The 26194-nt window shown below is 63.4% G+C and overlaps 1 protein-coding gene and 1 non-coding gene across 9 annotated transcripts; both read right to left on the bottom strand.

Moving 5' to 3' along the window:
• Nucleotides 1-2243: 2243 nt before the first annotated feature.
• Nucleotides 2244-25817, bottom strand: Slc22a18 (solute carrier family 22 member 18). Of its 8 annotated transcripts, none has more exons than XM_047518440.1 (11): nt 23593-23680; nt 22610-22765; nt 18915-19012; nt 18022-18182; nt 17685-17817; nt 9182-9300; nt 8326-8478; nt 7382-7482; nt 4874-4975; nt 4509-4629; nt 2244-2466 (listed from the first exon to the last, which is right to left on the bottom strand). In XM_047518440.1, the coding sequence occupies exons 2-11, from the start codon at nt 22751-22753 to the stop codon at nt 2279-2281; spliced, it is 1320 nt and encodes a 439-aa protein (XP_047374396.1). In that variant the 5' UTR covers nt 22754-22765; nt 23593-23680; the 3' UTR covers nt 2244-2278. The 8 variants fall into 8 exon arrangements, with proteins under 8 accessions (XP_047374396.1, XP_047374394.1, XP_047374395.1 ...); XM_047518438.1 differs by having other exon boundaries at nt 23589-23663; XM_047518439.1 differs by having other exon boundaries at nt 8326-8433; nt 23589-23663.
• Nucleotides 21583-21656, bottom strand: Trnas-uga (transfer RNA serine (anticodon UGA)). Its single transcript has one exon. It is a non-coding gene; the product is annotated as a tRNA-Ser (tRNA).
• Nucleotides 25818-26194: the final 377 nt, after the last annotated feature.

Raw genomic sequence — 26194 nt, 5'->3', positions numbered from 1 at the left:
CCCGCCGGTTTTGGGCAGTGAGTTTCCCGCTGGAGTGCTGGAGGGAAGGGTACCCGCGAGCCCTGGCCAGCCGGCCAAGACACTGAACTAGCTTTGAATGCATATTGTCACGCTGGGTGGGGTCCAGAGCCTCCCCAGAGGCCAGGAAATGCCTTGGGTGTGGCCCTGGCTACCCTCTACTCCTGGGTGTGGTGTGAGGACAGGGATGGTGGCCATGCTTGCCCTGGGCGTCTTCTCACTGCCTGTCCCCAAAGCTGTAGCACCTCCCCTAGACCTGAGCTGCTGCTGTACAGGGGAGGGTGGCCGTCCTCAACTGCCTCCTCTTGCCTGCAACCACCTGTCCAATGACCAGCCAACCGGAAGGCCTGGCTGCCCGCCCCAGGGCACTCCTCTTGACCCCACCCTGGGCTGGACCATGATGGTGCTAGAGTCCAGCTGCCAGCCCTCCTGGCCAGGGCCTGAGGCGAGGGGCCAGCAGGTGGGCACTGCTTCCCCAGGCATGCCGCGTGGGGCAGGCTGGCCCAAGACTGACTTGGGTGGGAGGCCTGAGTGCTCACCAGACCCTGGCCCACTTCTGGAGATGCCGGTCAGGCTGCAGCTTCTGCCCCCTCCACCTGGCTGTGTCGTCTGTGAGACAGACCCAGAGGCTTGGTGTCACCTGGCTGGCAGGGCGCAGGAAGAGGGTCACCTTCCCCACAAGGTCCGTGGGTAATGAACAAGCTGAGGACAAATGAAGAAGGGACAGGACACTAGCTGTTTCCAGGCTGGAGGGATGCTGGTGAAGAAAGAGGTGAGGGACCAGAATTGGACCCTAATACCTGTCACTAACCTCCATAGAGGCAGGGATCACAGGCTTCTCAGGGGACCAGAACTGCCCCTTTGCTGAGTGGCCTGCTGAGTGGTCTTGGGTGCTAACTCCAGATACGAAATTATTCTTTGTAAGGAATTTTCTTTTTTTTTTTTTTGGGGGGGGGTGCTGGGGATGGAACCCCGGGCCTTGTGCTTGCAAGGCAAGCACTCTACCGACTGAGCTATCTCCCCAGCCCCAGGGATTTTCTCCCAAATATTTATTGGGAGGAGTTCCAAAGAGCAAAAAAGACCCCAGGGTCCTTGCACTGACCATTCCAGCCCCCCAGGATGTCTCCCACGCAGCCTCACATGGAGGAGTGAGCAAGCTCAGGAGATGAGCGAGCTCATGCCAGGCAGGATCTGGAGGGGAGTGGATGACTTGGTGGTCTGCGGGCACTCCAGCTTGGGGACTTTGGATTTCTGAGATTGAGTTTTCCAGGTTTTAACTGCTTTTTTTAAAAGGACACCTGTGCAGGGAGGGGGCCTGTATGGTCTCAGGAGCTCCACAGTCCCCTGTCCTGGTGGTGGTCTTCAAATTGGTCAGTGCTGGCCTCCCCACACCATGTCTGTTCTCCCAGGAGCCGTGGGAAGGGGTGAGGGGGTGGGAGCTCAGGCCCTGGTTCCCTTGGTCTCTCCTTCCTGGCCCAGGGCAAGTGGCCAGGGATGCCCACCCAGGGGACTTGGGGAGATGGGTTGGCCCAGCATCTCTGGTGCAGTCCTGGAGCTGGGGGGTTGGAGTGCAACCCCTGGACTGCCCGGCACATCTCTTCTCCAAGCCTTGTTTCCTTGATCTTTTATTCTTTTATTTTTTGCCTAATATATGTACTCAGATACCACTCTTCTCCAGGGTTGGACGTAGTTACTTTTGTCCAAGTGGAAAATTAGATATTTGTTTGTTTGAACTAGGGATTGAACTGGGGGGGGGGTGCCTTACCACTGAGCTACATCCCCAACCACTTTTATTTTTGAGACAGGGTTTCACTAAGTTGCTTAGGGCCTAAGTTGCTGAGGCTGGCCTCAACCTTGTGATCCTCCTGCATCAGCCTCCCAAGTCATGAGACAGGTCTGCACCTCTGTGCCTGGCATTCTTCCATCTTTTAAACCCACCTGCTTGAGCTCCTGGTGGCCACACTGCAGGCTGGGGTGGGCAGAGAGCTCCCTTTCTGGGGGCGGTGACAAGAGCTGTCTGAGTGCAGCAGGGGGATTCCCCCTGAGCTGGTGGATTCAAAGGGGACTAATGACCTAGGAGGAACTTGGGTCATCCTGTGCCCGGAACCCTGGGGCCAGCTGCAGGCCCCTCCACCAGGAAGCACTTCAGCCTCTGAAGTTCCCTGCTCGCCTCCCGGCTTCCTGCCACAGATGCGGGCAGGAGCCCACAGAAATCAGACCACAAAGAGGTTCCAGGGAAGTTTATTGCCAGGGGTGGTGGTCACCAGGCTTTGTCCCTTTTCTGTGACATGGGCTTCCTCCAGAGGACCAGGAAGAGGAAGAAGTTGACAGCAAACTGCACCTGGCCAAAGACAGGGACTCCGAAGCTGCGGTACAGGAGGCCGCCCAGGGTGGGCCCCAGCGTGCGGGTCAGCGGCTGCACAGAGGCACAGAGGCCCAGCATGGTCCCTGGGGAAAGCCGGGATGGCAGTCAGGCCCTGGGCAGCCCCTGGAGAGACAGGCCACTGCCTGGACACGGCCTCTTCCTGTCCCCCAGACACCTACCCCACCCCCCACCAGGCTCCGCACAGCGCAGGAGGCCTGGGATACCCCGAATCACCAGCCCCACGCCCCACCCGTCGCCCCACCTGCTCCTCACCTCCAGGGCACCACCCTCCTGTCACACACAGGGCCCTACGGACCACCCAGCCAGCAGGGGCCTCATGGGTGCTCCCCCAAGGCGGGGCTGAGTGTGCTCTAGAAAGTTCCCAAGAGCGGGAGGAGCCTGGGAATGGGGCCACAGGTCAGGGTGCAGGCTCCACCCTCGCGGCCTGCCAAGGGAGATGCCATCTGCACCTGGGGCCCCAGCCTCCGCCCAGGACATCCGGGAGCTGACTCTCACTGCTCTTTCCCAGGGCCCAAGCGGTCAGGCTGGGCAGTCTGGCTGGGGAGGGTCTTTTAAGACCCTGGGACTCTGGGCCAGGGTTCTGGGGGGCACAACACCCCAGTGCCACCCCCACAGCCCCACCTGACCATCAGCCCCTTCTCCCGCCCCAGACGCCCCGTGGACACCCCCATGAGGCGGGGAGGGACTTCAGGGAGCGGCAGGACACAGGAACAACCAGCCCCTTCCCGGCTCACCCTGCTGCCAGGGCCCTCACCCAAGCAGCCGGCTCTTTCACCTGTCGCCAAGTCTCCACGCCCTCTGGTCAGCTGTCCCTGAGAGGACCTGCCTAGGCGTGGCTGCGGTCCACCCCACGATGGCACTAACCCTGCCGAAGCTCCCCTCCATGCCTGCTGGGAACCAGCTCCCGGGGGTGCTGCATCCGCCCCCCACTGCCCAGAGGGTCTCTGGTCTGGGCTTCTGAAGCCGGCTCCCTGGATGCCCCTGGGACCGGGCCTGGGTGCCCCGCCCTTGCTCGGGGCCTGGCGTGGGGAAATGTAAGAGTGGCTTCTCCCGCTGCCCACAACGCCCACAGACACCGGGCAATTACCGCCGCCTCTGCAGCTCAGGTTCCCAGGCTGCTGCTGGGCCTGGTCCTGCTCCTCCCGAGCTAAGGGTGGTGTTGCAGCATGACGTGGCCCTGGTGGCCTGGCCTGTTCCTCCCTGCCAGAGCCTGCCCTCCTCTCTCCAGGCCTTCATCACCTGCACCTCTGTGCCTCTCCAGTGGCACTTCCTCCAGGAAGCCCTCCTGGTCCCGCTGTTGGAGACCTGCTCTCCTAGCACCATGCAGTCACGGTCCTGGGAGGACTTGGAGGTCCCACGCAGCCTTGAGCAGCGGGCTGCCCCTGCTGTGCCCTCTTGGGCAGGTGGGTGGACGAATGGCCGTCCAGCCCTCAAGTTTTCTGGCCCCGTACGGGGGACGCCTGGAAGAAGCCCCAGCCTCCCATGGGCAGCTCACAGGCCCGCCCTGAGCCAGCCAGCCTGTGCCTGCACCACGCCAGCTCAGGGCAGCCCACAGCTCGGGACAGGGCACTCCCAGCCTGGATGGGGACCCCTCCTGGACCTCAGAAAGCAAGCTGGGTCCAGACGGGCCCAGGAGATTCCTAGATCACACTGAACCGCGGCGCGCACTGGAAGCCCGAGCCCGTCTGAACCCGGGACGGGGGCCAGGCCCTCCTGTCTGCTCGCTCTTGCCCCCCGTTTCTGCCCCTCTGGGAGGTCTTCCTGACTGGCTCTGCAGGGCCCTCTGAGCCCACACCTTCGCTCAGCATGCTGCTTCTTGGAATGCCAGCCATCTGTTCTCCTTTAGTGAAATCCTGCCCACGTGTCGGTGCCGGGAAGGGTCAAGCCACCTCCCACGCCCCCAGCTTGGCCCTGGGATGGTCAGCAGGGCCTGCTGTAGGGCTGGGTGCAGGAAGAGTCTCCCCTGAGCCCTCAGGCAGCACCCTCTCGGGGCACGGTTGCCTGGCCCACTGCCTCTCCCCTGGGCAGCTGGGGGGCCTCCCCAGAGCAGGGCCTGCCCCCTCCTCCCAGCTGTCCCCAGCACGCCACCCCATGCAGCACTCACCCGTGTCTGAGGCTGAGACGGCCTTGGTCAGCATGCTGTCAGTGACCACGTGGAGGGTGCAGAGGCTGAACACCAGGCCGGGCACCAGGAGGCAGAAGTGGAGGACAGTGGACATCAATGCCTGGCAGAGGCCATGAGCGGGGTCACACTGAGCCAGGTGGGGCCCTGGCTGAGGATGCACCTGTCCCCCTCCACCCTGACTGCCCCCCGAGAGCTGGCCTGGGGAAGGGGGTCAGAGGGCCAGTGTGACATGACCTGAGGTAGGCCCAGGGGTTCAGGCACAGACAGGGCACCAGGAGTGGCCTTGCCTGGGCACAGAGGGCCAGGCGATTGGCCTGGGACCCCGTTTTGTGGGGAGCTCTCACCATGCCCAGTCCCACCACCATGAAGACCAGCACGCCGGCCCGGAGCAGGGCTTCCTCAGAGAAGTGGCTGCTCAGCCGCCCGATGACCAGGCCCTGGACCACCTAGGCAGGGTGAGAGGGTAGACGTGGGCATGGGGACCTCCAGGCTGCTGGGAACCATTCTCAGAAATGGCTCCTCACCATCCGCAGCCCTCAGGAGCCCACTGAGCCCCGAGGTCCTCAGGAGGGCCCCAAAGTCAATGCGGAGATGGGCTCTCCTGGGTGGACAGAAAGCCTACACCAGGGCCACCAGGATATGGCAAAGCAGGGCGGGCTCAGGCTGCCCCAGCCAGGGCCAGGCACCCCGTCCAGTCCTCTCACCTCCCTCACCTGGAGGAAAGTGTCACCGAGGCCAGGAGTGCAGGGGTGGCTGCAGGCACAGAGCTGCAGGCACGGGGGGCCCAGGATCCGCAGGGGCTTGGGGGCAGGCCCAGTCTGCGGAACCCACCAGGTACTCTGCCCCCTCTGCCTGGCAGGGCCCACTGCTTCCAGCCCAGCTACCAATGTCCCTCAAACAATCTACTTTTAGCCTTAGGTTTTGTTTAGGTTTTTAAGAGAAGATCTACGGGACAAGCGTGAGTGAGATCTCAGCACAGGAAGCTGAAATCCAGGCTTCGCCTTTCCAACCAGCACCCGACCAAACCCTGAGCGAGCCCTGCGTGCCAGCCTCCACAGCGGGGACAGACCTTCGGGGCATCGCCAGAGCTGGAGCCGCCAACAGGCCAGTGCTCCCTTCTCACCCTCCGGCAGCCGGCCGACCCCGCCTCTCCTGTGCTCCCCAGATGGTCACCTAGCCCCGAGGCACCTCGGCTTCTGCACTTGCCCCTCCTCCACACAGTGGCCAAAGCAGAGGGTCCCTCCTCCACTCAGACCTACCCTGCGCCACTCTGAGCAAACTGGCAGACCATGCTGCCCCGCGAGTCTGGAGACGGGTCCTGCCCTCTCAGGCTGGCTCCCCGGGGCCTCGCTCTGCGGACGCCGCCATGTCCTGAGGCGCCCTCACTTCCCAGGTGCTCCGGCAGACACCCACCCTCCGCGGCCTTCCCCACTGCACCTGCGCCCGGGGTTTCGCCCAGTGCATGGGGTTCACTTCCTTCCTCATCACTGAAGTTCCCACCGGGTACCCCGGTAGCTCTGTGCCATCCCCTCCGGGCACTCTGAATGCCTAGTGCCCGGGGAACAGCTGTGGGTCAGGGCGAGGTGGCCGGGCACATGGAGGCCTCTCTCCAAGGTCTGAAAGGGACGGAGGTGTGCAAGCTGCTCAGGATCAGGACCCATTCCCTCGCCAGGGCTGTGGGGGTGCCGTGCCTCCCGACTCCTCTGGGGTGCACCTCAGGGCAGGGGAGCTGCAGGCAGGGGAACAGCTGTTGGGGCTTCAGGGGCTCTTGATGCTCGCCCACCCTGAGGGGTTCGGGGGCACCTGAAGAAGGTGGCCTCAGGCTTCTCTGCAGACACAAAGCCCAGCCCGCAGTGCTGCCCTCTGCCCACGGACACCGCCGCGGTCGCTGCTGCACACCTGCTCCAGGCCTGGCTCCTTCCCCCAGGCCACCATCCTCCCTCCTGACATGCTGCAGCGCTGCCTGGCCACAGCTGCCAGTGCCTGTCCCCAGGGTGGCCTGCCCTGGGCAGGAGGGGAGCTCCTTCAGAGCAAGGCCTTCTGCTGCTGTTCTCTCTCTATCTCTTTCTCTTCCCACCCGGGTGGCCCCTCCGGCTGCCCCCAGAGCAGGGGCCTTCCTCGCCCACAGCGGGGCCAGCCCCTCCCAAGAGAGGCTATTTTAGCACCAGGGGCTAGAGCAGTCCTGGGCCTGGAGGCGGGAGCAGATGGCCGAGGTGCCAGCAATGCCACAGGCTTCCGGAGAGGCTGAGAGCCCCCTCCCACACCAGCCCCAGAATAGCTGTCAGGCAGCCGTCCCTGGTGCTGGCCGGGAGGGCGTGATGGCTGGTCACCACCTGTCTCCAGCATCCAGGGTCTGGTCAGGTGCCCAGGAGGTTCTGGGGAGAGCTGGGCTTGGGCAGGGTTGGCCCTGGGCCGGCAGAGCAGATGCCTGCTCCCCACCTCAAACTGCCCTAAGGGCACCTCATGACCCGAATGGCCAGAGCCTGGTGGCAGCTGTGAGGACAGCACAGCAGCCGGGCGACAGTGTCTCGGGCTTTCCATGTCAGTCCATCACATCTGCTCAGCCCCTGGGGTCTCCTCACTTGCCCATTAGGAAACAGCAGCAGGGCAGAGGGCACCCCAGCCAGAGCCCACCTCCCACCTCGCCCACGGCTGGGGAGCACAGGCCTGCAGCCCTGCAGGGCCTGGTGCAGACCCAGGCTCAGAGCCAGGCGGCAGAGCTTCCAGGGACGGGAGGAGGAAGGCGTGCTCGGAGCAGGAGCAGGGCCCACGGCCAGTGGGCAGAGGACGGAGAGGGCTGCCGGCCAGCCAGGTCTCCAGGCCCAGCACCCTGGGCGCAGGCCCCCACTTACCATCTGCAGGACCCCGAAGAAGGACATGAGGTAGCCAGCCTGGGAAGGCTCCAGCTGGAAGAAGTCCATGGAGATGATGGAGAACATGACCATGAAGAGCCCTGGGTGCAGGGGGCCGTCAGGGGCACTGCACACGTGCCCGCCCTGCCAGTGTCCACCTCCCCTGTCTCCTGGGGAGGACCCCCGCCTGGCCAGGGAGGGGCCTGTGACTCCAGCTGGACCCAAGACCCTTTCCTGGGATTCCACTGCTCAGCTGTAGTCTGGAAGGGCGGCCCCAGAGCTGGCCACGTGGAGCACTTGGCCCCAGGACTCACGGGGACTCTGGCCAGGAGCCCTCCAAGGCCCTTCACTCAGCTGCACTTGGGTTCCAGGTACAGCCACTGGGTGGGACGGGGTGGGGCCTAGTGGGCTGGCAGGCCCCGCCAGGCCTGGGTGGGGGCAGTGGCTTTGTGCCTAGGCCACAGGCCCCTGCTCAGGAGAGGGCCCACTTCAGCTGTGACTGGCCCTGCAGCTGGTCTCGGTGATGCATGAGAACCAAGCGGCTTTCTGAGTGACAGGGTCCCTGCTGGACACATCCATAGCTGGGCAGATTGGGACCAGTGCTGCTCTAAGGTCACTGGAGTGGGCCTGGGGCTGTGTGTGGTTCACCAGGTGACCGGGACACCGAGGCTCTGGAAGGCCGGCTCGCTCCAGACGTACAGGAAACCACAGGTACAGGGTGGCTAGCAGAGCGTGCAGTGGGGTCTGGGCCTTGCCTGCCCCGGGTGACCCCCTTCTTGGTTGCTCCAGAGGGCAGGGCAGTGGGGAGACACCTGCATGAACCCACTGCCCACTGTGTCCTTCAGGACAGGTGAGACTCGACAAGGGCTGGCCGGGAGCATGGGGCCCGGGGAGGGAGGGGCAGCACCTTGACCTGGGCCTCTCTGGGAGGGTATCCGACTGACCTGAGGGGAAGCCAGAGACCACCTTGATGAGGAACACCGGCAAGACGCCGGGCAGCAGCAGCAGGCGGGTGATGGCCCGCAGGTCGAACACGCTGGCCTTGGGTTCCCCTGTCCAGGCAGGCCGCTGCTCAGAGGCGGGAGGCCCTGGCCTGGCCGTGGGACCAGGGCTGCAGGACTCACTCCCCAGGCCCAGGCAGGCACGGAAGCTGGCCGCACGCCCGGGCACCACGCAGCTCAGCATGCGCCCGGGTGCAGGGGCCCCTGGGTCCCAGGAAGTATTCAGAAAACAGCTCGACTGCTCTCAGGTACATGGCCTAGGCCTGGACAGGAGCAGGGCGACCCTCAGTCCCCAGCCCAGGTGACCCAGCTAGGGAAAGGCAGGAGACCAGAGGGTGGTGACGGCCAGTGAGGCATGTCTGATGCCCTGGACATTTTCGAGCAGAATCCAGACCGCCCGGCTGTGCTTGGCTGCTCCCTGCCTCTGGTGCCCACCCCAGGCCCTGCCCTGGCCTCTCTCTGGTCATTCTGTCATGGCCTCCTGACCCAGGTGGTCTTTCCATCCCAGACCTGACTCTCAGTCACTGGGCAGAGGCATAGGGTCCTGTCACATGCCAGGCACAGGTGAGGCCTAGGGCCACCTGGAGGGGCCCCTGGGAGGAGCTCACCCGGCCTGCACTCTGTCCCACCTCGGCGCCCCCCAGATGTGCACGGTGCCCGGGGCCAGCACCCCACACCGCCCAGAGCACTCAGACCCCAGGAACCGTGCCGCCCACCCGTCCTGCTCCACGTCACTCCCGGTCTTGCCCAGGTCTCTCCGTGTCCCCTCCTAAGGCCTCCCTGGGCAGACAGGGCTTACCTGGTGGGGTGGCCTGGGCATCAACAGGGGCCCCTTTGGTACTGGCGGGGATGCAGGTGACACTGAGGATGGCTCCCAGGAGGTTGGCCACAAGCGCCACGATGGCTGGACAGTGAATCCTGGGGGCAATGGGCGTTGCACAGGCCTGGGTCCTGGGCGTGGGCCGCAGCCCTGTGCCACACTGAAGCCGCAGCTGTGGAGGGCCAGGCAATTCCAGCATCCTTCCAAGCAGCCCGAGGCTGGGCACTGGGACCCCAGGGCACCTTCGTTAGTGACCGTGGAGCAGGTGAGTTCCAGCCACCCCTGGCCTTGGCCACAGCACGCAGGCCTGGCAGCCTCTGAGGGCGGGAGGGTGGTGGGAGCTAGGATGCCAGCCCAGCGGGCCAGCAGAGTGGGGCAGCAGGACAGGCCCCAGAGGACGGGCCAGGGGCATGTGTGTCCCTGGAGAGCCCTTCAGAGACCTGGGGCCTGGCACTGTGTCACAGGGCGTGGCACTGCCCTCGCCGTGGACAACGAGCGCACACGTCCCTCGGGGGACGCTGCCTAGAGCTGGGGCACACCGGGCCTGGCAGGACCTGGCCTGGCCACCCAGAGCCCCAGGGGCCCTGACGCGACCCATGGGCCACCTTCTAAGGAGGCGCTCCTCTCCATGAGGCACCGCGCGGCCATGACCCTCCAGAAGCAGGCCTCGTCGCCTGTCCCTGAGGCCAAGGGAACTGACCCCCTGACCTCACCACCTCCTCCCAGGCCCAGGCACACTGCCTCCTCAGAAGTGGGGACTTCTCGCTGAACCAGGCTGCGGCCTCCGGGCTGGGACAGCCTCTCCCTGCAGTGCAGCCAACTCCTATCCATCCTGCAAGTCTCAGGGGGGCCCTGGCCTCAGAACTTGCCTTACCAGATGGTCAGAGTCTGGCCCCTGTGGGAAGGTGGGCCTGGCTTGGACCCTGTGCCGAGGGACAGCAGGCATTCACGTGGGCAAGGTCCCACCCCAGACCTCACCAGCACCCCCAAATCAAGGCCTCAGGGTGCAGACCCGAGTGGGGGTCGCCCTAAACAAGGACACACGAGCTGCGGTGGTTCTCCTAGGTCAGACTGGCCGCGCACGCGCACACGCAAGCACACCTCTGTGGGTGCTCGGGCAGCAACCCAGGGCGCAGGGGAGGACCCAGGGCTGCCAGCAGGGCCACAGAGCAGAGTCCAGGCCTCTGCTAGTCCTTGTGTCTTGTCTGGGACGGTCAGCTCACACGGTCCCCAGGGGCTGGCGTTCGTCCCACCTGCCCCCACCCCATCTAGACGGCCCCATGCCCACTGTCCAGGATGCTGGCGTTTGGGCTCTGGCTGCCGGGTTCCACACAAATGGGCCCCTTCATCAACCAGCAGGCAGGGCGGTCAGAGGGCAGTGGACCCCAGAGCTAGGCCTCTTCAGCCCCGGGGACTGGCAGGAAGTGATGCGTGAGCAGGGAGGGCCACCCCACCCGGGGACTGCCCAGAGGGAAGAGCCTTCTTCTGGACTCTGGTCTCTGAGGGATGACTCAGGCCACTGCTCGGGCCTGGCCAGGCTGGGACAAAACCTGCTTTCTTTGCCAGATGCCCCGGAAGTGTGCAGAGCAGAGGCGGCCTCTCAGATGGCTATTTTGAGAGGCTGGTGACAAGTGAGGGTGGGTGGCAGGGGGCCAAATCCCTACTCCTTGTGTCTTGGCGTCCCTTGAGTGATGGCCAGCAAGCCAGCGGCCAGTGCTTCCTTGGGGACAGAGGGCCTGGGGCTGGGGCACCCGAGAGCAGTCGGGGAGCCCCAGGGGGCCATTCTTTCCCGTCAGAGCTCCCTCTGACCTCCCCACAAAATACCCAAAGGGAAACTGGAAGAGAAAGGGAACTTCCAGGGCAGCTCGCCTGAGCCTGCTGCCTGCTGGCTGTCCATCAGGAGCCCTTCCTGCTCTGCGCCTCAGCAGACAGCGTGGCACTGCCCCAGGGGCCTGTGGGCCAACACAGCCCAGCACGTGGCCCTCCGCCTGGATCTGTCCAGGTGCAGGGCGGCCGGGAGCCGGGAGGGATTTGGGCTGTGCCTGGCTTTGCTGGCCGGTCCATCCTGCTTTATTTTCATGGTGCTGGGGACGGAGCCCAGGGCCTTGCCCTTGTTGGCAATGGCTGTCGCACAAAGCTACACCCCAGCCCTCTTGATTCTTCATTCTGAGCCAGGGTTTCGTCGAGTTGCCGAGGCTGAGCTTGAACGTGAAGTTCCCTGCCTCAGTCCCTTAGGCTGCTGGGCTCAGGGGCACCAGGGCCAGGGCCACGCTCAGCCCGTCTGTACTTTCTGAGTTGAGCCAAGGCTGTGTGGGCAGGGAGTTCGGGTTGTCTCTGTCTAAACCCCTCTTCTGGGTGGGCACAGGAACAGGGGCTGACGGACAGAAACCATCGTTAGGAAGGGCAATGGGCAGGCCTTGGCCATCTGGCTGCCCTGTCCTCCCCTGGCTACCTTGCTCGGTGACTTCATTTCCTCAGGGCAAACAAGGGCTGGACTCCCAGCCTGTCTTCCTCTTGGGACACCCTGGCTGTCCTGGGACTGTTCCATCCCCCACTCTGCCTGCCAGCCACCCGAGAGGCCTCTGGCACCGGCGGCCACACCTCAGGCCAACGCAGCCGCTGTGACCCGGCCTTTCATCCTCACCGCCAGGGTCAGGGCTTGCCAGCCTCATAGGGCGGATGGCAGCCTGGTCCTGCCTCCCCCATTCAGGCTCTGCCCCTTCCGTCCCTCTGCCCGACCCTGGGTGCCTGCCTGTGAGGGAAGACAGCGGCTCGCCACGCTGGTGCCCCTGCCAGCTGGCTCGAGGCTCCGAAGGATCCCCACTGCCGGACGCGGTTCTGGGTCCTGCTGTACATCGCTCCTGTTGCAGCTGGGCCAGGGCTACTCAGATCCACATGGATCTGGCTTGGAAGCAGCAGGGGCAGGGGACTCCAGAGAGCCTCTAGGGCCCAGAGAGAAGTCACCTTCCCCGCCCACCCTTGCCTCTGGTGCTGTGGTTAGAACCAGGCCGGTACCTACGGATCCTGCAGGACCGCTCCTGACCCCCACTCTGGCTTCCAGTCTAACACACAGCCCCACAGGCCTCCAACCAAACCACCAGAGCCTCCCTGCCGGGGCCTCCACCTGGACACTTCTGCCCATCCCTCCTGCCCCTGCGCCTCCTCCTCTCAGTGGACCATGGAGCTGGTCCCTCTCGGCCTCCGCTGCCCTGTCCCTGTGCTTTCAGCCCTCAGGACACCAGAGTCTTGCTGTTTTTCCCCTCATGAGCGTGGTTCCTGCCTGGCCCCCCGTGTCACTGCTGGGCGAACTGGGGGCCTGCGGGCCGCATGGCTGCTCCTGAGTCACTCCTTCTCAGCCGTCCAGGCTGCCTGGACGTTAACGTCAGGGACGCTGCTGTGCTAGTGGACACCGGATAGCAGAAGGCCCTCATTCCCTCACCCGCACTGAAGGGCCCGAGATAACACCTGGGGCCTCAGGGAGGCCACTCCCAAGGGTTCAGGGGCCAGCTCAGGTGTGTGGAAACATGTGCTGAGTCACCCGGAGGCCTCCGTGGGTGCAGCTCAGGGCCAGAGTCACACCAGCCACTCGGTTCTCACCAAGGGGCAGCCTGAGCTCCAGAGTTCATGGCTGGCCCCTCCCCAGCCCAGCCCTCAGGTCTGGCTAGCCCACTGGTGTCTGTTCAACCTTGATGGCTTCCAGGTGGACAGAGCCTTCTGGGGTTGAGGCGGGAGTCCTAGGCTGTGACTTGCCGTGTGGCCCTCACTGACAGAGTCAAGGGTGAGTGTGCTCCAGCCCTGACTTGGGGATCAGGGAAGTCCCTCACCTGGGCCACCTGCCCCAGCTTAGCTGTAACCCATGGCTCCATTCTGCTCTGCTCCAGCGGGTCCCAGCCCCACGCACCTGCCACCGGAGCACAGGGTGGGCGCCTGTGAAAAGGCAGGTGCTGCCATGACCCGCAGGAGCTGCACCTTCAGCCAGGGGCAGCCTGGACTCGGCTGTGGGTCACAGCTTGCCAATGCCATTTCAGGGACCTGCTTCCCAGGTCAGCAGCTGGAACCGACTTCACAGCCAGGCCTCTTCCTGCCCCTCAGCACTGAACTTGAACTTCTGATAGTGTCTCAAACCTAACATGCCCAACACTGGACTCCTGGTCTCCCCGCTCCACCTACTTCCGGTTGCTCAGGCCAAACCGGGGTCTCCCCAGACGGCCCACGTACATCCTCAGCAAGTCCTGTTGGCTCTGCCTTGGGCTGGGCCCAGGGTCTAACCCAGCTCGGGCTGCGCTGACCCCTTCCTGGCTCACCTGCCTCCCAGCCTGCAGCCTCGACTGCCTACGCCTGCCCTGGGGTCCACTCCACATCCTACCAGCCTCGCAGGGTCCCTCTGCCCTGGGCCGGTGCTGGCGGCACCCGGGACGTGCAGACAAAGGCACAGTCCTTGCTCCCCTCCCCTGCCCTCTGGCCTGTGCCCCTGCCCTGCCCGGCTCCAGTCTCCAGGCCCCTTGCTGCTTCCGCCCACAGGGCTGCACGCGGCCCCGCCCCATCCCTCATGTGCTGCCTCCATGCGGGTGGCTGGCTCCCTGTGCACCTGGGCAGGCTCCAGGAACCTGGGCTGGGTCCTAGAGGCCTAGAGGGCGTGGGCCTCTCTAGACCCTCCGGGTGTGAGGTGGGGGTTCAAGGCCATGAGCCACAGCCAGCTCCAGCTCCAGCTCTGGCGTGCGGGTTCCGGGTTCTGTTCCCGACCCGAGCGCCCGCCTCCCGACCCTGAGCTCAAGGCTGGGCCCAAACCCGTTATACCAGTGCTGCTCCCCGAGGCCTCAGGCCAAGGCCACTTCCTCCTCCCAGTCCTGTCTGGGCAACTGGCATGGGTATGCCCGGGGCCCTTCAGGGGGATAAGGCCCCCTGGTGGGCAGAGAGGACACAGCCAGGGAGACCCCACATCATGCCTTGGTTCCATTAGAGGAAGGGGAGACAGGCTGGGGTGTGGCTGTCACTGACCCAGGGCAGGCTTTGGGTCAAGGGCGGGCTGAAGGAGGAGGGGACAGCGCCCAGGTCCTGGAGCCCACCTCCCTGGTCTCCACATGGGGACGGAAGGGGGTAATACCACTTTGAAGGACAAGGCCACCCACAGCTGTGTGGATCCAGGTGCTCGGCTTGGCTCGGGGAATGGTTGGTCAGACCCCTCAGGGAAGGACAAGGGCAGGGCTGATAGCTGAGCCGTTCCCTCCCCCTCCCCTGGACAGCCAGCTGCAGGGCTCTGGCCTGAGTCTCTGGTGCGGGGACAACTGGGGATCCCCAGGTGCACTCTGCACACCCCCAGTCCTGGGTCCTGGACTGCCCCTCCCAGGCCTGTTTCCCCATCCACCAAAGGAGGTATGGAGGTCAACCTGGTCACAGGTAAGTGTCCAGGTTATAAATGGCCTCAGATCTTGGGATAAAAGGCAGCAGGGAAGCTGATGGAATGTTCTAGAAGTGGGGGCAAGGGTGGTGGTCATCTTGGGGGTGCTGCTGAGGCAGGGAAGTGAGTCGTGTCTTCCAGGTCACTGGTTGGGATGCAGAAAGGACAGGTGAAGACAAAGGGGACGGATGTGGGCCAGGCGGGCAAGGCGGTGGCGGAACAGTCGCCCACATACCTTCAGCCCCTGTGATAGCTCGCACGTGGGGACCCCCTGCAGCAGCCCCCAGCCAGTGAGGGCTGATGGGCCTGCTTCACAGGTGAGAAAACCTGTGGAGGTAAGGGAGGCATCCCTGCACATGGGCCCCAAGGTGGCGGGGCCTATCTGGGCCGTGTCCCTGAGTGGGTGGCATCTGGAGGTCCCGCCTCCCAGCACTGACATCTGCTTGTGTCCCCTGCACCCTCTCCATGCCCCCTCCTCACTGGCTGCCTTGAGAAACAGGCTCAGAGGCAGCGGTGCCTGGCTCCTGTCCACCCCCGGCCTTCCCCACGGCCTGGCTCCACACCTCCGGTTCTTCCTGCTGCCCTGCCCGTGCACCCTGACCCCATGCCCCAGGCCGCCCCCTGGCAAGTGCTCCTCAGCCCCGGGCTTGACCAGTCTCCCCACTCCCCTTCCTGCTCGGGGGCTCCTTCCCTGGGGCGCCTCCACTCTGAGCAGAATCCACCCGGGCAGCCTCAGCCCCTTCTGGAAATCAGGCCTTGGGGCCCTCATTGATGCAGCTCTGGCCACAACTGGGCCAGCCATTGGCAGCCATTGGTGCCCTCCAAGCACCACCTGGCCCTCTGTGGTCTTCCCATCCGACATGCCCAGTGCAGGGTGGGGCCCAGCGTCCTCATGCTGGCAGACACGGCCCCAACTCTTCCCCAGCTGCACAGTCCCTCAACTGGCTGCCTGGGCCAGAGCTTCCTGAGGCCCAGGGGTCCCTGCTAAAATAAGACCCAGTCCCACAGGGCCTCGGGCTGCCTAAGGTGAGCTGGAGTTAGGGCCTAGCCTTGGCAGCGTGTTTGCACCTGCCTCCCACCCATCACCAAACCAGGTCAAAATCTGCCCTCTCCCTGTGGCCAACCCGGGCAGCTACCCCTCTCCCCACCAGGCGGAGCAGGAGCCCCTCCATTCCTCCCCTGTCTCCCCACCAGGACTCACTACCGCTCAGCTGTGTGGCCCGGCTCCTGCCCTCCTGGGACCTCTGGGCCCGGGGCTCCTCACCTCCCCACACCCAGCACCTTTGCACCTGCTGCTTCCCTGCACCTGCTCAGGTCTCACTGCCACGAAGAGTCTCTGGCGACCACCCAGCTGTGTGGCTGCTCTTCGTAGAGCTGGGGGTGAAGCCAGGGCCCCAGGCATGCAGGGCAAGGGCTCAGCCATGGGGCCACCTGCTCATGCTTTATTCCTTTCTTCTTTTTTTGTGTGTGTGTGTTTGTTTGTTTTTGTTTTTTGTAGTGCTGGGGATTGAACCCAGGGCTTTGTATTCGAAAGGCAAACACTACCGACTGAGCTACATCCCCAGCCCTGGCTTTATTCCTTTCTATACCTCACGGGACAAGTTGGCCTTCTAGCAACACGTTGGACTTGAGGCACTTGGCCTGTCTTGCTCCCCACTGAGTCCTATAACCTAGAATCACAGGGGCACTTGCCAGTGTCTAATAAACATCAGAGAGTGAACAGACTCAGGCTCTGATGGAGCGTGGGGAGGACTCCCAGGACCCGAACAAGCCATGGGCCTGTCCCCGGAGCCCTCCCTGCAAAGCGAGGTGCCAGTCATTACCCAAACCCTGGGGCTGCGTCATCACCTAGCTGCCTCCACCATTTCCAGGACTGGTCTGGGAGCATTCCGGAGCCCTGGGCGGTGCCTGGCCTGGGGAACCACGGATCCCAGAGGCCCAGAGACGGGCATTGCTCATCCAAGACTGGAAAAACTGGAGGTGTCACAGGGCCTGCCTCACCTGTGCGAGTGGCAGCCCCAAGCACCAGGACAGCTCCCTCCCAGGAGAGCCTCAGGGGGGCTCCCTCAGGCCTGTGGAGGTGGGTGGACCACCTGCTGGCCTAGAGGGTCCTCTGGCCAGGGAGCAGGTAGAAGCCTCCACTCCCTGCTGGGTGGAGTCCCTGACCCCAGTACTACATTGGATCCAAACCAGAGGCTTGACCAGGCTGGGAACTGGCTTGAGGGCCACAGGAATTTGGGGGAAGGGGGACTCGGTGGGGCTGCACAGGGAGCTGGTCCCCTCCAGTCTAGGTGTGCTGTACAAGGTCAAGCTCTCATCCCAAGAGGCACAGCAAGGGCTGTGGGTGCTGATGACCCGTCCACAGCACTGCAGGGGGACAGGCAGACCTGGCAGGAACTCATGCTACAGATGTCAAGCCCCGCGCTCCGGGCACTGAGTAGACTTGAGCATGCAGGACAAGCCGGGGAGGGGCTGGTGTGCACTGCTGGGGTAGGAACAGAGGCCTTAAGATGGATCCCTAAGCTCCTCACAAGCCTGCAGAGCTGCCCTCAGGATTCAGCTCTAGAGGCGAGAAACCGAGGCGTAGGGAGGTGAGCAGCAGACCAGGGAGCCCCCTGCGTCTGAGCCTCCTTTCCCACACCACTCAGCGGGGCCCCTGCCACAGTCCCCTCCTTGGGGCAGCCACACGCAGAGCCTCCTGAGCCCGACTGGAACGGGATTTTCCCCGGCCGAAGTTTCTAAGAGCAAGACTGAGGAGGCAGAAGCGCCCAGTCCACAAGGGCCAAATGTGTCTTCCCTGCCCTCCCGTCTCGCTGGCCAGGCCTCCCTGGACGGTCTGCGGAGACCTGCCCTGGCAGGGTGCGGGCCTGGAGGGAGGCTTCCGCGCGGGGCGACGGCGCCCCCTGATGGCCACGCCGCAGCGGGACGACCCAACCGCTCCGCAGGCAGGTAGGGAAACCGAGGCCCAGATGAGTGGCGCTGGGCGGGGCGCTAGCGCCACGGAGACACCGGAGCCCACCGAACGGTTCCCCGCCCCGTTTGCCTGCGCGCCTCGCCCACCCGGGTCCCCGCCCCGTCGCTCACCCGCACTCGGTGTTCAGGGTCCCGCCGAGCAGGGAGCCCAGGATGACGCCGACACCGAAGCAGAGCCCTAGGCGGCCCAGAGCCGCGGGCCGTTCAGCCGGCGCGGTCAGGTCGGTGATGACCATCTGGGCGGCTGCGGGAGGGACGCGGACTGAGCGGTGCAGCCCCCGTCGCAGGTCACCCCCCTCCGCTCCGCCGGCCCCCAGGCCGGGCACCCCGGCCACACTCCCACTGTCCCTCCACCCGGATCTGCGCCCAGGCCACACGCCACGTCGCCCCGCACCCTGGTGTGCCTTCTCAAGCCACGCCCCATGCCACCCTGCTGCGGGGTCCCTACCTGGCAGCGTGTGCATGAGGGCTCCAGGCAGGCGGGAGGCGAAGAGCAGGAAGGGGCCGGGCAGGGCCGGGCTGCAGGCGGTCGCCAGGAGCAGGTAGAGCGCCGAGCCCGCCACGAAGGACAGCGAGAGCGCCGCGCGCGCCCCGTGCTGGTCTGCGAACCTGCGGCAGGGCGGGTCGGAGACTGGCGCCGTCGCCGTCCCCACGTCCCCGCTGAGGAAGTCTTGGGCCGCAGCTTAGGGCCCGGCACCTGGGGGCTGCCAGGCCTCCTCCTGGGAAGGCCTGCGACCTCTGGGGCCTGTTTCCCCCTCGTCCCAGTGGGGTGCGTGCTGGCCAAGGGGACACTGTGACCCCATGAAGGTAAATGTTGGAGGTAGAGCTGTGCAGAGAGCAGCTGGTGTGGGGCGGGTGTCCCTTCTTTCTGCCTAAAACTGCTCTTAAAGACAGCTCCCTCTGGCCACCTGTGCTGCTCTGGCCCACTGCTCTGTGCCACTGTCCCCAAGAGGTCTGTGTGTGGGGGGGTGTCTGTTTTCCCAGCCCAGCGTTCCCGCAGCACCCTGACCCCAGGTCACGTCTCCGGAGCTCCTGCCTGCTCCGGAATGGCCTTTTCAGGGAGAACGAAGGTGGCACCCCCAGCTCACTGCACTGGGCATGGACAGACATGAGGCCGTCAGCAATTAAATCCTTTCTCTGGACATGAGTTGATGTCATGGGGGCGGGGGGAGGGGCTGGGAACCTACAAGGACCATAGCACCTCAGCACCTGAGTTTGCCTCTCTGAAAAAGTTGATGTCACTTTGGGTGGGTGGCTCACCCAGAGTGAGCTCAAGGGACCCGGCAGCACTCAGTTCATGCCTCTGAGGAGTAGCCTGGGTCACTCCCCCGTCCTCTGTACCTGCCAAACACCGGCCCTCCCAGCAGCTGAAGCACCCCGAAGATCGTCTGCAGGTAGCCGAAGGCAACGGAATCCATGCCCAGCCTCCGGGACAGATACTGAAACACAGTTGACGGCCCATGGGAAGGACCTGGTGCCACCGGCCCTTGGATGGGCAGGGGGTGAAGGACACCGTGGAGCAGGTGGGAGGGAGCAGAGGGCAGGGCTCTGACTGGGCAGGTGGCCGAGGGGTCCCTCTCTGCAGGATCCTGCCCCTCCTCCCACGGGTGGGCCATCCTGTAGTGGCCCTAAGGATTCCATGCCCAGTGACAGCACTGCTGGCCTGCTTCCCCTCTGCTGGACACACTTCAGGTGGGGCACAGACAGGCACCTGCTGTCCGCTTACTCAAGGCTCTGTGGAGGAGACTGTCACATTGTCCTGCCAACAGAGTGTCCCAGAGCATGGTGACACACAGGAGGTGGCCTGTTGCCCGTCAGGCACAGTGTGCTCTGTGAGGCTTCCAGTCCTCAGCCCTTCTTGGAGGGTGCCCTTGGGGGAGGAACAGGGCACAGCCGTGTCCCTCCAGAAAACCCAAGGAGTCCCTGGGACCCTGGAGCCCCATCCTGTCCTGCCCTAATTCTCTGACTTTAATAGCCCCTCCCTGAGTTCAAGCCCTTTCTCCAGAACGGTGACTGAACTCATATTGGAGCCCTAATCCCTAGCACTCCAGAATGGGGCCTTATTTGGAAGTAGGGTCTTCATGGAGGCAACTGAGTTCAAATGAGGACATGAGGGTGGGCCCTAGTTCAGTGTGACTGCTGCCCTTGTTAGCAGGGTCTTGGGGACACAGACACACACAGGGATGATCACACGAACAGACGTGCAGACGGAGTCAGGACCCCGCCCCAGACCTTCTGAGGGCACTGGCTTTGCTGACACCTTGACCTGACTTCCAGCCTCCAGAACCCAGAGACCGCTTCAGGGGCCCTGAGACCGCGGTTCTGGCCCCTTGGGATGGCAGCCCTGATCGCTGATTCCCCTCCTCTCCTGCCTCAAACGCTGGGCATCCCCATCCTTCCCAGCCCTGCTCCTCCCAGGCCAGCGTGAGTGCCCACACTCCTGACGGAGGGGCCTGAACTGCTGCCTACCTGGTGTCTCTAGGTTGACCGGACAGCCACCCCAGTACCCTCCATCTGCTCCTCCTCCAACCCTGCCTGCTGCCTGCCCTCACCTACCGGAGGCCCCTCCTGTGGCCTGACCCTGGCCTCTGGCCTCCCCAGGCCTCTCCTTGACCTTCGAGCCTCCTTTTCTCCAGGGGGAGTCCCTCTGGGCCACGTGCTCTGTCCTGCACTGCCAGTGTGCGCCTCCCCTGGGCCCTCACCTGCTGGATCACCTTGTGCAGCATGCACAGCTGGCTGCTCTCGCAGTGCCCCTTCTCCCGAGGGCTCAGGCCCAAGTTCTCAGTCCATCCCTGACTCCCCTTCTCTCACACCTGCATCCAGGCCACCAGCGGGAGATCCAGATCCAGATTCCCCTGGCCACCACCATCCCTGAGTCCTCACAGCACCTCCTGGACAAGACCTTCTCTGGCCTTGCCTTCTGTCCACTCACTCCTCTCCAGATGTAGGAATCTCACCCCTGCCCCAGGGCCTTTGCGCTGGCTGTGCCTCACCTGCCTCTTTCAACCTTTAGCATCAATACTGTCTTCTCTGTGAAGTCTCCCTGCCCTTAAACTGCCACTTGTCCTCGGCTTCTGTCCCTCTGTTATTTTACCACTCGTTTCCCCAGCACATCATTAAATTTTTACATTTGCTGTGATGGACACGCAGTGTGCCATCAGCTCTGAGGATGTGCACTTTAGTCCTTGGCTCTGCTGTCCCAGGTCTGCTCTCATGAGTGCTCGACACAGACCTGCTGGATCAGCTGTGGCCCTGTCCGTGGGAGCCACCTAGGGCTGCAGGTCCCACGCTCTGGGCTGTTCTGAGCACTCTGAGCCTTGCTCCCCTGCTGCTGGGTGGGGGCTTGGGGCTGGAACCCAGGTACCTGCAGGGTGGGAGCTAGGCGTGGGGGGTCCTGGGGCTGGGAGTGCCCACCATGCAGGCAACGGTGGCAAAGGCCAGTCAGTGCGCTCCCACCCGGACTACCAGGCCTGGAGCGAAGACAGGAGCACCCTGGGCCCGCTGGCCTCCCAGGGTAGGGGCTCTGGGGTGCCCTGACTTGGCCTGGCCTTTTGGTGATGTGTAACTTTGTTCCAAAGTGCCCCACCCCTGAACCTCTTTGGGGACGACAAGCGGGGAACTGGCCTCAGTCATGACCAATGTGAGTCCTAGCACCTCAGTTCTGCCCAGCCTGGGGTCCAGTAGCACACTGAGTGGCCCCTAACCTGAGCCCAGCACTGAGCAAACGGGTCCCTTGCTTTAGGAAGCCTGGGCTGCGAGTCTCCATGGGAACGTTTTTCTGTGTTTTGGTACCAGGGATTGAACCCAGGGGCATTTTACCACTGGGCTACACACTGCAACCCATTTTACTTATATATATATATATATTTTTTTTTTTTTTTTTTTTTTTTTTTTTTTTTTTTTTTTTTTTTTTTTTTTGTGGTGCTGGGGATTAGAACCCAGGGCCTTATTCATGCAAGGCAAATACTCTACCAACTAAGCTATATCCCCAGCCCCAATTTTTTTTTTCTTGCGGTACTGGGGATCAAACCCAGGGCCTTGTGCTTTCAAGGCAAGCACTCTACCAACTGAGCTATATCCCCAGCCCCTGTTTTACTATATTTTATTTTGGGACAGGACCTAGCTAAGTTGCTGAGGCTGGTCTTGAACTTGCAATCCTCCTGCCTCATCCTCCTGAGTAGCTGGGATCACAGGCATGCACCACTGTGCCCAGCTTTATCTGCTTTTTAGAACTTCAGTTTATAGCATCTAGAGAACCCAATCCCCGGTCAAAGAGAAACTGCTGCTTGCAAAGACAGAAAAGAGCCTGGGGCCTCTCTGGGGCCTCTTTGGAGTCTTCCAAACTCCCCTGGGTGCTATTACCCATGGAAGATGAGACACCACGGGCCACCTCCATAGAGGTTTGTTGAATGAATAAACAAGGGTAAAAGGCGAGAATGAACAGAAGTGGGGGCACTTGGCAGCCAGTAACGACTACTTATCCACCTGCCAGGAGCCAGGCTGAGTTGAGAAAACAGCCCTGGCAGTCCCTGCCCTCCCATACTGGTGGGAGAGAGGAAAACAAACAGCACAAATGTCCACTAAGTGGACAGGAAACAGGAAGCATGGAGCAGGACAAGAGGCTGCTGGGAACTAAGGTGCAGGCGGGGGTGGGGAAGGCCTCTCAGGGGGCAACCTACTGGCTTGTGTACGGCCAGCATGCGAGCTGAGCAGGTGTCAGGCAGGGGATGGACAGGGCAAAGGCCCCAGGGGGCTGGCAGGAGGCACAGGACTGGGACAGTCACGTGGAGGGGTGCTGCTGTCAGAGGGACAGAGGGGTGGCTCCCTGAGGCTCTGCCCAGGGCTGCTGGGGCAACCAGGCAGCACGGTGTGTGCTGATGAGGGGTCACCAGAACAGTCCCTGGCTCCTTACTTTATTCAGCTCACGTGTGGCATGGGGTCCCCAGTGGGAGGGGCCTGGCAGCATCAAGACCCTGCCTTTGCTCCCTGCTGGACAGTGGAGGGGCAGTGAGGGGCCTGCCGGGGGCATTACTCACTGGCAGGATGGAGAACTGCATGAAGAGGCAGGTAAGCTCCAGAGCAGCCAGCACGTAGGTGAGCAGAATGACCCAGGGTCGACCCAGAGTGTCCATCTTGCTGAGGGACTGGCCCTGGCCTCTGGGGGCCGCGGCTCCCTGCATCCTGGGCAGGCACTGTACGGAGGCCAGGGAGAGATTTAACAGGAGGCTGGCAGAGCCTTGGGAGTGGTCAAGGGGCAAAAGTCCGGTTGCTCTGGGTGCAGGTGCTGAGTCACCAGGCCAGAGGCGGGCAGAACGGCCCGCGGGAGAGGACGGCTCTGCGCACTGCAGACCCCCACCCTGGGCTCTCCAGCTACCTGACCTTGAAGAACCAGACAGATTTCCCTCCTCTAAACTTCTGAAAACTCCTGGTCTCCAGGAGGCAGCCTCCACCAGAGGGAAGTCAAGGACAACTCCAACCCTGATGCTGGGTCAGGCCCGGTGCTTTTAAAGGGAAATCGAGGCCCAGAGTGCTTTCTGGGGCATGGGGCTGAGTCCTGGGCCAGGGGCCTCCTTAGGCCCACAGTGCCCTTCCTTCCCAGGGGCTCCAGCCAGAGCCCCAGGGCCTTCTGGAATGGGGCTGGCAGAAGCAGGGGACAGGCTCAGCCTTCCAGGCCCCCGTCGGGCAGCTTTGCCTCGCCTCCTACAGCAGGTGCTATAGCCCTCCCTGCCCCACAACCGGCGGGAACCGGATTTTGCTGCCCACTGAGGCCTTTCCAAGGTTTGCCGACCTCTTCCTGACTACAGTTGGGCCTGAGCAGCCTCCATCTTCAGACAGCCCAGGACGGGGCGGAAGCGCGGAAGGCCAGGGGTTGCGCCGGCCGCTCTGCCCATTCCGGGTGCGCGGGGCTGCTGGAGCCCGCCACCCGCACGCACGTGAGGGCACATCGGGGCAGAGGCTTGACCTGGCGCGGGTTCGGGGCTCAGAGCCCGCCCTTGCCGGACTGAGCTCGGGTACCTGCCTCCGCCGGGTGAGCTCGGGCGCGGCCTGGGGCATGAGCCCGCGCTTCCGGGGTGAGCCTCGGCCCGCCCTTTCGGGGCGACCCCGGATGAGCCCTTCCCGCCCCCCGCCAGGCCAGCCCACCTCCGCGCCCCGCCCACCCGCGCCAGCCCGGCCCCGCCCCGCCCCGCCCATCCTGAGCCCCGGGGAGCCGGCACCGCGGCCTCTGCGCGCTCATTGGTCCAGCCTGACACGCTCCTGGAGGCCCCGCCCACCGCCCCGCCCCGGCGGTCGGGCTCCAGGCTCCCGCGCGGTTTTTCTCCTGACTGGTGTCCAGCAGCTGTGCGTGCGTGTGTGCGTGTGCATGTGTGTGTGTTCCCCCGACCCGTCTCGGTTTTAGCGATGGAACCCAGGGCCTCGCCCATACTATTCCTCGCCCGGGGAATTCAGATGGCCCTGTCAACAGGCCTCAGATTATATGGTTCTGTCCCTAACTGCCAGTTCTGTGACCAGCTCTCACTGGACACCCTGGAGAGGATCCCCTAAATCCACCCCACCCTGAGGCAGGCTCCTCTGTTCTCTACAACTTTCTACTTGAGCTAAGGGTAAAGCATGTCGAGGGGACACTGGTACTGACATTGGGCTCAAGGCCTGGCCTTTGCCAGGGTTGCAGAGCAGGAGGGTGGGGCCAGTGTCCTGACTGAGCATGGTTGGAAGGAGCGCCTTGCAAAGGTCTCATTCCGTGGCTCTACCGCAGCCCTACACCTCCAGTCCTTTTCCTGTTTGTCTTTTTTTGAGACAGGGTCTCACAAAGTTGCCTGTGGTCCTTCTGCCTCAGCATCTCCAGTCCCCGTGAGTATGGGCTGGTAAATGCTCAGTGGCTTGTGGCTTCAACCCTGCCCCGAGCCTTTGGTACAGGAGGTGGGATCTCTGAGCCTGCAGCAGCACATGGTGTCCATTTCCAGTTGGGAAGCCGGAGTGTGGGGAGGGGAATGGGAGTGGAGGAGGGACTTGGGACCAACAGGAAGAAGGGTGGGTAGAAGCAAGGAGGGGAAGGAGGGCCTAGTCTACCCCTCCTGAGCGTCTGCCCTGAGCCCCAGGAGGCTACTGGGAGCTGCTGAGATGCCATGTTTGCCCCATCACCCTGCCACTGGCTGGGGCCACTGGAGATGCATGGCACCCAGGTGAAGTAGCTTCAGGCCACTGCGCTGAGTCCCCGGGGAGTCTGCAGGAGCATGCCCTGCCTTCGGGCTTGTTCTGGGTGCTGCACCCCCTCAGTGCTCTCTGGTTGGTGGGTCATGCTGGGTGAGTAGGTGCTCACTCAGGACACCCCCCACAGCCTGCTGCCCTGGGACCCAGACAAGGGCCAGGTCACAGGCCCACGTGTCAGAATCTGTACCCCCTCTGCAGGTTTTATCCTCAGCTTGAGCAGAAAGCTGCAGAGGACAGAGGAACTCGAATCAGGGATGGGTAGACATGGAGGATCTCCTCTGGGGTGCCCAGTGAGAGCAGGCCACAGAACTGGTGATTAGGGGCAGAGCCACATAGCCTGGAGCCTGCTGGCAGGGCCATTTGAAAGCCCCAGGAAGTGGGTGGTGCCTACTGCTCTGTGGACAGGTGCGTGTGCGGTGCTGAGGAAGAGTCCAGGGCAGACAGAGCCGATGGGGGAGAGTGTGGGCCTCTGAGGGCAGGCCCCAGGTCCTCAGCCACGCCTGGCTTCAGGAACAGGACCCCTGGCCTCCTGGGGCCAGAGGAGGGTAGCTTCAGGCAGTGCCAGGAGCCTGGACAGGTGCAGCCAGATTTCCTGGAAACGTGCCCAGGAAGGCTGGTCTGGGAAGCAGGGGCTGGGTTACAGGAATCTCAGGGGTCTGAGACTCAGGAGTCCTCGAGGGCTGATGGGCAGATGGCCCATCCCTCTGCATACCAACACTGGGCAGGGTGAGGCACTGTCCCCAAGAGCTGCCAGCCTCCCCAGGACCTACCCTTCAGACCCTGCGACCTGGCTGCTTCTCACAGACCTGACCAGAGGTTGGACCAACATCAGCTCCTCCTGGGGTTCTGGGAGGCAGGAGGGGCTGGTGAGCGTCTGAAACTGCCCAGAGCCAGGTCCTGAGGACAAGGGTCCCCTGGAGTAGTGGGTGCCTCCAAGGGGCTGGCTACTCACCACTCTTCCTCCTGTGCCAAGCGGGACCTGGGGTGGCAGGGATCTGGTTGGGCACACTCCTTTGTTTTTGTCATGAAGGGCTCAGTAGGGGTGGGGAAGCTTCCTGGTTGCCAGGGAGTGTGGGAAAATTGCCCTTTGGGCTGGAAGAGGAAAGAGAAGCACTCAGAATCCTGGCCCCTTGGACTTCCTCCTCCAGAGGAAGCGATTCTGGTTGTGGCCAGTGGGACTAGCCACGCACCTGGCCACTCAACAAACACTTCCCCAAGAGGCACCTGGGGAAGTTCTGCCCAGGAGACTGATGGAGTCTGAGTGCCAGCTGGCTGCATTGATCTGGGGTGGGTGAGGAGCAAGGGCTTCTCAGTGGAGGCCATGCTCCTCAGGGTCCTTTAGAGGAGCACAGATCTGGCGTGTACAGGAGCAGTCTTGCAGGCACAGGGGACAGTGTGACAAAGGCTTGGGG

This window comes from Sciurus carolinensis, chromosome 11 (assembly GCF_902686445.1).
Source record: "Sciurus carolinensis chromosome 11, mSciCar1.2, whole genome shotgun sequence".
NCBI classification, from domain to species: Eukaryota; Metazoa; Chordata; class Mammalia; order Rodentia; family Sciuridae; genus Sciurus; species Sciurus carolinensis.
This window is presented reverse-complemented; position numbering and strand designations above follow the sequence as displayed.